The following is a 12,052-nucleotide window of genomic DNA, read 5'->3' on the forward strand; positions in this document are numbered from 1 at the left end:
CAGTGATCACTCATCTCCACATTTCTTGATCAAAAAGGAACAAAATCCCAGCTGGTTACACAAGACCAGGAAGACTAGAAAAGTACCTTTCAAAATAATTGATATTCTACAAACACCCCCAAGGGGAGCTTGACGGTAAGCGAGGACCTCGCTGCAGGAAAGCCATCACCCTGAACTAATACCTTTGATTTATGAAACCAGAACTGAAGTGTCCAAGGACAGCCCAGGGACTGTGGGGAAATTTTCTCAGGACCCTGCATGCCCTTTGCAGCTGGGGGGAGAGCACAGGAAGTGGAAATAGAAAGTGCCTTTGTCTCAGAGCTCACAGCAGCAGAATTGTGGGGCCCAGACCCGCAAGGCCTGTGCAGCTGGAGGAGAGCAGAGCAGGGACAGAGTGGTAGCAGATGAGGTCAGAGAAGACACCAGAGACCCTGCAGGACCTGGGAGGCATCGCACAGGGTTTGTTTGGCTTTTGTTCTGTGTGCAGTGGGAAATTTTGAAAGGTTCTGAGCAGAGGGGTGCCATGGTCTGACTTCTGTCTTAAAATGATTACTCAGGTTGCTGTATGCAAAAGAGACTGCAGGTGGGCCAGAGAAGAAAGCAAGGACCCTAAGTAGGACACCCTTGCCATAACTCAGGCCATGATGGTGGCCTCTGTGGTGGAGTTGTTGGAGGTGGTCAGATTCTATAAGGCTTGATGGGATTTCCTGACAGGTGGGTTCATGGGAGGTGAGGAAAGGGAAGTCAAAGGGGACCCCAAGGACTGAGGCTGGAGCAACCGGATGGATGGGGATGCTTTTTCTTGAGATGGTGAGGACAGGGGCATTTGAACTGAATTCTTCTCAGGGGCAAACACAGAGCAGCAAGACAAACCTACTGCTTTGCCTTCAAGCCTCTCTTTCCCCTTCCTGTAAGTCTTATCCACAAACTATCCATCCATCTCTCTAACCAATTAGTCACTCTTTCACTTGTATCATTTAATAAACATCATTAGTCTCTACCAAGTGGTAAACACGGGAGGCACTGGACCCATGAAAATGAATTAAATTCACACCCTGCCCTCCCGAAACCTATAATTTAGTGGGAGATTCAGAGGCCAGCCATCCTCACTATTTCACATATTCAGTCAACAAATAAACACCAGCACTTAATTTCTAGCAAGCAAGCATTGAGGTAGGCATTGCAAGTGATCCTGCCCTTAGGAAAGTCCTGGTCCAATTGGAAAGCCAGAGATTAGCCATCCTCACCCACTCATTCACTCATTGATTCGCTGAAGAGTCACCAACATCCAGCCTGGGCAGGCTCTGGGAGAGGACTCCCACTGGATGACCTAACAGTGGGCTCTGCTGGGTGTCTCTAAGCAACGAGACCTCCCTCTGGATCCCTGGCCTCCTCCAGGGTTCCACCTGCTGCCCTCATCATGTGAGCAAGCCCCGTGGCAGTTGCCAGAGCCCATCACAACACTTCCACACAGAATGCTGGGGGCCAAATCTAGTGTCATCTCCCTAGAGAAAACCATGAGTCCATCCATCCAGCTGGCCACCATTGCAGTCTTCCGCCTGGGTACCATCTGACCTTTCTTGATATCCACAGGTCCCAGAACCCAAGATGCATTCACTCTGGAGGCTCCTGGTCCTCCTCAGCTTGCTGGCCTTGCCCTCGGCACTGCACAAGCAGCACGGGCTTGGCCCGGCCAAGGCCTACACAGACGGCAAGTCAGCTCTGGCGAGACGTAAGCTAAGCCCCTGCTCCACTCACTGTCACAGGGAGGGTGGGGAAAGCTGTACCTTGACCCCCCACTGACTTGCTAGAAGACCTAAGATCAGTCATTTGCCCTCTTTTCTTCCTTTTTTTCCCTTAGACCTGAAGTACAGGATATTGAGTTTGAGTTGGTCATATGCCTATTCATAGCATATCATCTTTATCAAGAACCAGGGCAAGGTCCTTCTTGTGTTTTATTTTAGGTTATTTTCCCTTGTACCTCTTATTCTCACTCCTGCTCCCCTCTTCCTTGGAAGAAACTGCGGAGTGTTTAATATATGTGTTTAAATATGCCTGTATCAGAAGTTCCCATTGTAATGCAGCGGAAATGAATCCGACTAGTAACCAGGAGGTTGCGGGTTCAATTCCTGACCTCGCTCAGTGGGTTAGGATCAGGCATTGCCATGAGCTATGGTGTAGGTCACAGATGTGGCTTGGATCCGGCATTGTTGCGGCTGTGGCGTAGGCTGGCAGCTGTAGCTCCGATTCGACCCCTAGCCCAGGTACCTCCATGTGCCACAGGTACAGCCCTAAAAAGCAAAAAAAAATAAAAATAAAAAAAATAAAAATAAAAAATAAAAAAAAATATATATACCCATATCCTTGTAAACCATAGAGTGTTTTGATTTTTCTAAACAGTATTACCACATAGATTTCATTGTGTTTTCACTGGATACTACGCTATTGACATCTATTGCTTCAGACTGGTACAGAAAAGTCCATGAAATCCTTCCATTGCACCACCACTTGGCCCTTTCCCTAGGGATGAACATCTGTCTTTCGCTTCCTGGTCTTATAAACTACAATGAGGTGAACTTTCTCGCGTGTGCCCCTCTTATGACCTGGGAGAGAATTTCTCTGGGAAATTCTGAAGGAGGTGGCTTGTGCCTAGGGCAGGTGCAAACTTAATTTAACCGAAGACGGACAGATTGCTTTCTAGGATGGCTGTGCCAGTAACAAATGAGCATCCCTGCGTCCCCATATTCCCAACACTGGGGAGAATCCACCTGTTATCAGTCTCCTCCAGCTGCCACAGCAGAATACCACAGACCAGACGGCTTGATGAAATGACTTTTTTTTTCTAGGGCCGTTCCTGTGGCATACAGTGGTTCCCAGGCTAGGGGTCAAATCGGAGCTGTAGCCGCCGGCCTACGCCAGAGCCACAGCAACTCCGGATCCTTAACCCACTGAGCAAGGCCAGGTATCAAACCCGCAACCTCATGGTTCCTAGTCAGATTCATTAACCACACTGCCACGACGGTAACTCCTTTTTTAAAAAATCTTATGGCTGCACCCATGGTATCTGAAAGTTCCCCAGGGCCAAGGATTGAATCCCAGCCACAGCTGCAAACTATACCACAACCACGGCAACGCAGGATCCTTTTAACCCACTGCGCCATGCCAGGGATCGAACGCGTGCCTCCACAGCAATCCGAGACACTGCAGTTGGATTCTTAAGCCACTGCACCACAGTGGGAACTCCAATAGATACTAATTTTCTCACAGTTCTGGAGCCTGAAAGTTCAAGGTCAAGTTGCCCACAGGGTTGGTTTCTACTGAAGCCTCTCTTCCTGGCTTGCAGATGGCCACCTTCTCACTGTGTCTCACACGACCTTTCCTGTGTGTGTGCAGAGAGTGAGTGCATGCTGGCGTCCCTTCCTCTTCTTACAAGGATGCCAGTTCCATCGGATAAGGGCCCCAGAACTTATGACCTAATTTAAACCTAACTCCTCCTTTGAGGCCCCATCTCCAAATGCAGTCACTTTGGAGATTAAGGCTTCACTATATTAACTTGGTGGAGGTCGGGGGAGAGCCATTCAGTACATAGACCATCTCTCTGTTTGTCTGCCTATCTTGATATGTGTCTAAGTGATAGCTAATTGTTTAACTTGACTATCTGATTAGTGGGAAGTTTGAGCATCTCATCTTAATTTTATTGGCCTTTTTGTTTGTGTGTGTTTTGTTTTGTCTTTTCAGGGCCTCACTTGCGGCATATGGCAGTTCTCAGGGTTCCTACTCCGGTTCGTTACTGCTGAGCCACAACGGGCCCTCCTTGTTAGCCATTTTGATGTCTTTGAAATCCCTGTGCTCAGTCTTTTGCCCATTTTTCTATTTGCTTTCCTACTTTTTTTAATCCTCTTTGATTTGAGGAAATGTTAATTTATTCTTTCTTTCTTCTTTTTTTTTTTTTTTTGGTCTTTTTAGGGCCACACCTGTGGTATATTGAGTTTCCCAGGCCAGGGGTCAAATTGGAGCTGTGGCCTCTGGCCTACACAGCAGCCACAGCAACACAGGATCCAAGCCATGTCTGTGACCTACACCATAGCTCACGACAATGCCAGATCCTTAACCCACTGAGCGAGGCCAGGATTGAACCTGCATCCTCATGGATACTAGTCAGATTCATTTCCACTGACCCACGACAGGAACTCTGTGATTTTTTATAATGTCCTATTAGCTATTAGATTTGTTAACTGGTAATTTGTTTAGGCTTTTAGCAAACTTTTTATACATAAAATTGATGTGTAACTTACTTTCCTTGTACCATCCTTCAGACAAGTTGTACTAGCCTCACAAAATGAATTTTGCATCTTCTTCTTTTTCTAATTTCTTTCACTGTAACTTTTTCATAAAGTTTGGTAAAAATCTTCCATAAAACCGTTTAGTTCAATGAGATCACCTATTTCTATTTCTTAATGGCTTCATGCTGTCAGTGTTTCCCCTTTCCCCTCGTCACAACTTGACATCTCGTGGTTTGCCATAAATGTATCCATTTCATTTAGGTTATTAAATACATTCCTGTGTGGCTATGGGCTCAGATAGCCTCATCTGTACAGTGTTTCTGTGGCTGTGGTGTAGGCTGGCAGCTGCAGTTCCGATTGGACCCCTAGCCTGGGAACTTCCATACACCACAGTTTCAGCCCTAAAAAGAAAAGAAAAAAAAAATCCTAAGAGCTACTATCATAGTTGACCAAGAACTGCTAAGAATTCCAGACATACCTATAGTTTATTCCATCCTTGAAACTAATTCATTAATGAATGTTCTCTTACTAAATAGAAAACTGGCTTGTGTGAGTGCTCAGCACCAAGCCTGATACTCAGTAGATGCTCAAAATACTCTTTGGATGAATGTCTCAATATTCCTCATAAGCATTCTGTGAAATGGGTATTTTACTGCCCCTATTATACAGATGAGGAAATCACAACTCGGGGAGATGACAGAGCTAGGATTTGAACCCAGACCTAAGACTCCAGACACTTCCTTGTCTGTAGGCAGCAGAAACCTGGGGTGCTTTCTGAAAGAGGGTCTGGGAGCTGATCCTGGAGGAAGGGGACGCGGTGTCACAATGGCTTCTGTGGCTCTGCTGCTACCCATAGTCCTCAGCGTGGGGCCTCATCATGGGAGGGTCGAGTCAGTGAGATAAATGCATCCTGAGGCTGTCCGAGCTGAGCCCCTAGCCCAGGCAGCAGGGGTCTAGGGCAAAGAGACCCAGAACCTGCATGCATCTATAGCTTTTAAAATGCCCCTCCTTTCTGGAATTCATTCTTCTCCTCTGGTAGTTCCACCCAGCCCTGCAGTTTTTTCTGAGCACAGTGTGGGAGAATTTACATTTATTCTCCCCTCATTTGCCCACCTATTTTTCTCTTCCACCCACATTTATTGTGATCTACATCCTCTATGTTAGGCTCTGTGTTCCAGATTCAGAGATACAGCTCTGGGTGAACTTTCAAACATAGTGTCTCACTTGAGCAGCTGTTGACTGCCAGACCCTCTGCAGGTGGGGCACATCAACCCCGCAAAGCATAAGGTCACAGATGAAGAATGTTGGGAGCAAAGGAGGTGGGGGTGATATGCCCCAATCACTCAGCAAGAAGTGGGTGCACCAGCCTACAGTCTGGGCCTCCTGGCTCCCAACTCCCCACCTTTGCCAGGACATCATGCAATGTCACTGGCCCCGTGTCCGTTTCCAGTTATTGCCCAGGGCCTCATGAAGCACAACACAGAGGGCCGAATCCAGAACATCCGCCTTCTGGACAGTCTGAATGCCTCCGGAAAGATGGCCCCGGGGATGGTGGGCTGGCTAATCAGCAGCATGAGCCTTCAGCAGCATCAGGCAGGCAGGTGAGATCCTGAACCCCATCCTTAGCCCTGGGCTCCTTATAAAGCTCTAGGTCAGGGGGCAGAGCTGAGGACATGGAGGTGCCAGGCCTGGGAAGAGGGAAGGAAGGAAGCCTGGAAGGAGGAGCTGTGAGGCCTGATACAAGGATGAGTGGGGACAGGGTACCAGGGGTCATGGGGGGAGGGGAAGGTTTGTAGTAAAAGTTTCTGCATTTAAATCCTGGCTTTGCCACAAACTTTGGGGAAATTGCCAGGCCCCTCTGGTCTCATCTGTAACATGGGCACGCAGAGCACAGCCTGCAAAGCATAATGTCTGGGATGCCAAAGGAAGCCACCCAGGACTAGAGTCAGACTTTGGAACCCCGGTCTCTTGTTTGAAAGCTGTGTGACTCTGGGCAAGTATTTGAGCTCCCTGAGCTTTAGCCCTGAGTCCTCTTCACCGAAATGGGCATAATACCCCCTCTTTCAGGAGTTTCCATTGTGGCTCAGCGGGTTACAACCCTGACTAGCATCCATGAGGATGCAGGTTCAATTCCTGGCCTCACTGAATGGGTCAAGGATCTGGTGTTGCCATGAGCTGTGGTGTAGGTCGAAGATGCGGCTCAGATCCTGCTGTTTCTGTGGCTGTGACATAGGCCAGCAGCTGCAGCTCCAATTCGACCCTGGCCTGGGAACGTCCATATGCCTTGGGTGCAGCCTTAAAAAGTGGGGTAAAAAAAAAAAAAAGAAAAAAAGAAAAAGAAAAACATACCTCCTCCTCTCTGTGGCACATAGTGGAAGCAGAGCCATGGGTATAATTAACTTCGCAGAACTGGGCCTGTCCTCCACCTCCATTTTCCCTCCTTCCTCTCGACCAGTGCAGACCTGCTCAGCTGCCCCATCTCAAAACTGCTCAACTGTATTCCAGCCGGCTGGGCCTTTGACCTACCTTCTCTCTGATTTCAATCCCTCGTTCTCTCCATTAGTAAGCGCCAGGACTCACCAGCAGGGTTTCCCTGGATGTGAGCAGCCACAACCACCTTCCTTCATGTGTTCCTTTAACAATGGTTAATTATTCATTGAGCACCTACTGCATACCAGCACTTGGGCTGGGTACTGGGAACACAGCTATGCACAGACCTATGGCCTCCTGCCCTTTAAATCCCACACCCTCGTTAGTGAGATAGGTCATGAAAGTAAATAATTTCAGATGGGGGATATAATCCGAAGACTAGTTTAGCCAGGTAAAGGGTGAGAGGGAGACGACTGATTAGGAGGACCTTTCTAACCCTTAAGCGGAAATTTGAATGGCGAGAAGGAGGTAAGTGACAGGAGGACATGGGGCACAGCGGGTGCAAAGGCCCTGAGGCAGGAAAGAGGTTGATGTGTTTGAGGAAGAGAGGACGTCCTGTGAGGCTGGCTGGGCAACGGGAGGTGGTAGGAGGTGGGGCTGCAGAGGCAGGTAAGGCTAGACTCTGTAGGTCGTAGGGGCTGTGATGTAGCTTCGGATATTATTGCAAGAGCAGAGAGAAACCAGGGGGAGCGTTGAGGGACAGAGGAGTGTGTGGAGGCCCCTGTGGCCGCCACATGGAGACTAGACTGTGGCGAGGCCAAGATCATGGCCAGGAGCCCGGAGAGAAACCAGAGCATCTCCAAGCAAAAAGTAAATGTGACCTGGACCAGATGAAAGGGACAGAGGTGATGGGACGTGGCACCATTCAGGATATATCTGGGGAGCAGAGCCAACATGATTTGCTAAAGGGTTGAATGTGGAGGTGAGGTGTGGGGAGAGGTGGAAGGCCATTCCGGGGGTTGGGGCTGGACCCCCGGGCAGAGGGTGGGAGGGGGGCTGGCTCTGAGAACAGTCGCAGGGTCTGTGTCTGCAGCTGGCTATGGGGCTGTGTGGGGCACTCGGGGACAGCTTGGAGCCCGGGGCTCCTGCAGGGGCTCTTGCCCTCAGAGCATCTGTAACAGGATCGGACGCCAGATCCAACTGCCCGGCCCTTTATAATAGACGGGCCAGCCTCGTCTGTCCGCCCAAGGCCTTCAAGCCTGAGAGCCTTCACCCTTGCCAGACCTTCATCTTTCCCTGTGTAGCGCCAACATCACCAACATTCAGCTGGACTGTGGCGGGATCCGGATGTCTTTCCACAAGGAGTGGTTCTTGGCGAACATCTCACTCGAATTTGACGTTGACTTGAGACTGTGAGTCACACAGAAGTGGGCTCTGAGGGGCGCTGTTCCTCTCCCCTGGGAACCTGGGAGTTGCGGGGTGGAGGGGGGGGTGTTGTGATTTGGCAATATGGGGAACCCAGATCTTTCTGCTCCAACCTGGCTTTAAATCACTCACTGTGTGACCTTGGGCCAGTCACTTCACATCTCTGAGCCTCAGTTTCTTCATCTGAAAGGTGGATGGCAATCACTGGTCAGTGGAGACAGGTCATTTGCTCATTTAAATCTATGTGAGTTCCCCACACCTGAATTTTTTTCAAAGAGGAATACTGTAATAATCTCATCACCCCTGCCTCCTCCTGTTTAAACTACCCTTTAACAGCAGCTGCCCCCAAGGAAAGGGAGACCTCCGCTAAAAGGTAAAGATTTTTAGAATAAGATTAACTCTCAATTTTTGAATTTCCAAAGGCCACCTGATCTGGGATCACAGTCAGGATTAAGGGGTTATGGTCTATTTCAAGGATTTCCAGTAGCCACTCTGGCTAATCACATTTTCCTCCTTAATCACTCACTGCAGCCCGGCTGGGGCTGGACTGTGGCTGCTTCTCCTCCTCCTCCCCTTTTATCTGTCTCCTGCCCTCCCCCCACCCCGTCCCCAGGCCCTTCAATAAGCAGATCGTAAAGACCCACGTGCGCATGAACCTCGCTGTGGAGTTCTGGCTGGAGAAAGACCAGTTTGGCCGGAGGGATCTGGCGATGGGCAACTGCCGTGTGGAGCCCAGCAGCGTCCGCACGACAGTCCTCACTGAGTAAGGTCCCAGCCGCCCCTTCCCAGGGCCAGGCCCCTTCCTCGCTGGCGCTAGCCAGATCTCACCCTTTCCCCAGGATCTGCTCCTCCTCCTATGTCCCCATCACTGAGATGGCCCTGCCACCCTCTCAGAAGCCAGACGTGTCCTCCTCCTCACTTGCCCCCAGCCCATCTTCACCAGTTCCCATCTATGACTTCCTGGCAACCCTCACCCGTTCCCTTTCTCCCCATCACCACCGCCACTGCCCTGGCTCGTAGTCCACATCCTGGACCATGGCCGGAGCCTCCTCCTGCTTTCCCTGACTCACACCTCACCTCCTTCGTGCTCTTCTCCCCCTGCAGCGGAAATCACTTTCTCACCCAAAAATCTGGTTGTGTCCCCTGGTTCCTGCTCCAAACCCTCCAATGGCTCTCTAGTAAACTCCTGGATGTCACTCAAGGCCCTACTCGTCCTGCCCCCTGCCCTACTCTGCAGCCCTTTGCCCTCAGGTCTCTCCGAAGGACCCCCCTCCATCAGTATGCCATACATTTTCATACCACCTTGACTTGGCACATGCTGATCCTTGTGGCTGGATGCCGTTCCCTACTTTTTTAAAGCTCCTCCTCATCACTCATTCATTCAACAGATGTTTATTGAGAACCTACTATGTGCTAGGCATGGCAAGCTTGATACTATGGTAGTGAACAAGATAGAAGAAACAGATCTAAATGAAGATCTGTAAACTGGCTGACCAAGTGTGAGTCCTTCAAGGGCAAGATCTGTGTCTGATTTCTCTCCGTAATTCCAGAACGTTGAAAGCAACTAGGTCCTCCATGGCTGTCCATTCATTTATTCATCAGATATTCACTGAATGCCTGGGTCATACCAGACACCCATGAAGAGGACAGAGCAGGGGAAAGACTATGGACTGTGGCTACTGACCTGGTTCTAGTCTAATCAGCACTTCCCAGCTGTGTGACCCCGGGCAAGGCACACATCACCTCTCTGATCTGCCCCTTTGACTAGTGCTTTCAAGGACACCTCTTGTGTGGGGCTGCATGGGGATTAAATGGCTGCGGAAGTGTTTGCCCCACACAGCACCTGGCACTGGGACTGCCTGTATTTCCATTTGGCCCATCTACTCTTTCTAGAGATATCTCACCAAAGATGAAACATTTTCTCCGCAACCTCAGAGAGAAGCTGGCAAAAGTTATCCCACATCTGATAGAAAGTCAGGTAAGTTTGAGAAAAATATTTTCACCTTGGGCATCCTTGAGTCTGAGGGGTGGGACATTTATATATATTGGCATTTCAGCAAAGAATTAGGCTTTAGAACCTGGGAAATCTCAATTAAAATTTTCAGTTTGAAAAAAATTCAGGACTTCCCATTGTGGCACAGCGGAAACAAATCTGACTGGTATCCATGAGGACACAGGTTCTGTCCGTGGCCTCACTCAGTGGGTGGGGGATCCAGCATTGCTGTGAGCTGTAGTGTAGGTTGCAGATGGGGCTTGGATCCCGTGTTGCTGTGGCTGTGATATAGGCTGGCAGCTACAGCTCCGATTCGACCCTGAGCCTAGGAACCTCCATATGCTGTGGGTATGGCCCTAAAAAGCAAAAAAAAAAAAAAAAAAAAAAAAAAAAAAAAAAAATTTCAGTTTTGCCAACTATTGGCTGTGTGTCTTTGGGCAAGTGACTTAGCCTCTCTGAGCCTCAGTTTCCCCACCTGTAGCATGGGAACCATCACAACCCCTATTTCACAGAGATGTCACAAGGATTCAAGGGGACATGGCGTGGTAGTTGGCACTCAGTGCAAGGGAGCTGCTCTTGCCGTGTGGATTACTTGTGGAAATCCCATGGCTTCCAGTTGCTTTTCCCAGTCCCTGGTCTGACCCTTTTCTCTGTGTTGGTGGCCCAGGTATGTCCTCTGATGGACGAAATCCTCAGGCAGCTGGATGTGAAACTGTTGAAAAGCCTCATGGGTAAGTGAGCGCCCGAGTCCATCCAGGGGGAGGGCTCAGGATGGGCAAATGGCTGGAAGAGGTGCCCCCGCTGAGGCCTGCTAAGGGTTGTCTGCGTGTGCTCTGAGGACACGCAGAGGTGACATATGATAGTGTCCATCACTGTCCCCTGATGACAGCAGAGGACACGCCAACCAAGCAGGCCATGCCCTGCCTAGTCACCCAAACCTCCAGATTACCAGAGATGCTCCCAAGATCTCCACTCAATCCTCCTGGGAGCACTGCTCCCCATCTGAGCGCCCCCTCCCAACCAGGTACAGATAAACCGATAGAGTCCCCACCCTCACAGAGCTCACGGTGAACGGAAGACACAGTAAGTGAATAGATATTTGAAGAGATTTAACTCAAATGTTCCTGGCCACAGGCCTTGGTCAGCACGGATGGATGAGAGACCCCTTCAGTGTGGACCTGGGGGTCAGAGGGCAGACACCCTAGTGACTGATTCTGCCTCTTCTCCTTACAGAACAGGCTACTGCTCACAAACTCAACCACCTCTGAGTCCAACCAACATTTCTCGAGCCAGACTTGAATGTCTTCAGCTGCCCACCAGTGATCAGAAGGAGATTCCACATTTTGGGGCCTTAAGTCTCCCTCAGAGTGGAGCTTCCAGTGCCCTGAAGACTTTTACCACAGGCCCTGTGGGCATTCTCTCCTCTTCCATAATAAATTCTGGCTCTGAAGGGCACAGAGATCCCTGCCTGGGCCCTGAGGTTTGGGCTCCAAAAGTTAGACCTGGGAGTTCCTATTGTGGCTCAGCATGTTAAGAACCCAACTAGTATACATGAGGATGCAGGTTCAATCCCTGGCCTTGCTCAGTGGGTTAAGGATCCAGCATTGTCACAAGCTGTGGCATAGGTTGCAGATATAGCTCAGCACTGGCATTGCTATGGCTGTGGCTGTGGCATAGGCCGGCAGCTGCAGCTCCAATTCGACCCCTAGCCTGGGAACTTCCATATGCCACAGGTGTAGCCATAAACAGACCAAAAAACAAACAAACAGAAGTTAGACCTGAGGAAGGTCTATCTGAGATCTGATCTACCCAGGTTTGCTCATCAGCCTAGAAGTGCCAGCGAAAACACTATTTTCCTGTAATTTGCTGCCAGCAGCCCATCCATGCAGGACAGGCCCTGTTGAGATTTCCCCTTTCCAGAGTTCCTGCTGTGGCTCAGCGGGTTAAGAACCCGACTAGTATTCATGAGGACGTGGGTTTG

At 49.8% G+C, this 12,052-nt stretch overlaps 1 protein-coding gene across 2 annotated transcripts; it reads left to right on the forward strand.

The window, feature by feature from the left end:
- BPIFA3 (BPI fold containing family A member 3) lies at nucleotides 337–11,621 on the forward strand. 2 transcript variants are annotated; one of them, XM_021077227.1, is made up of 8 exons: nucleotides 337–459; nucleotides 1,594–1,732; nucleotides 5,734–5,884; nucleotides 7,958–8,065; nucleotides 8,692–8,841; nucleotides 9,972–10,056; nucleotides 10,739–10,802; nucleotides 11,305–11,621. In XM_021077227.1, the coding sequence occupies exons 2-8, from the start codon at nucleotides 1,609–1,611 to the stop codon at nucleotides 11,337–11,339; spliced, it is 717 nt and encodes a 238-aa protein (XP_020932886.1). In that variant the 5' UTR covers nucleotides 337–459; nucleotides 1,594–1,608; the 3' UTR covers nucleotides 11,340–11,621. The 2 variants fall into 2 exon arrangements, with proteins under 2 accessions (XP_020932886.1, NP_001230184.1); NM_001243255.1 differs by lacking the exon at nucleotides 337–459 and having other exon boundaries at nucleotides 1,424–1,732; nucleotides 11,305–11,434.

This window comes from Sus scrofa, chromosome 17 (genome assembly GCF_000003025.6).
Source record: "Sus scrofa isolate TJ Tabasco breed Duroc chromosome 17, Sscrofa11.1, whole genome shotgun sequence".
Lineage (NCBI taxonomy): Eukaryota > Metazoa > Chordata > Mammalia > Artiodactyla > Suidae > Sus > Sus scrofa.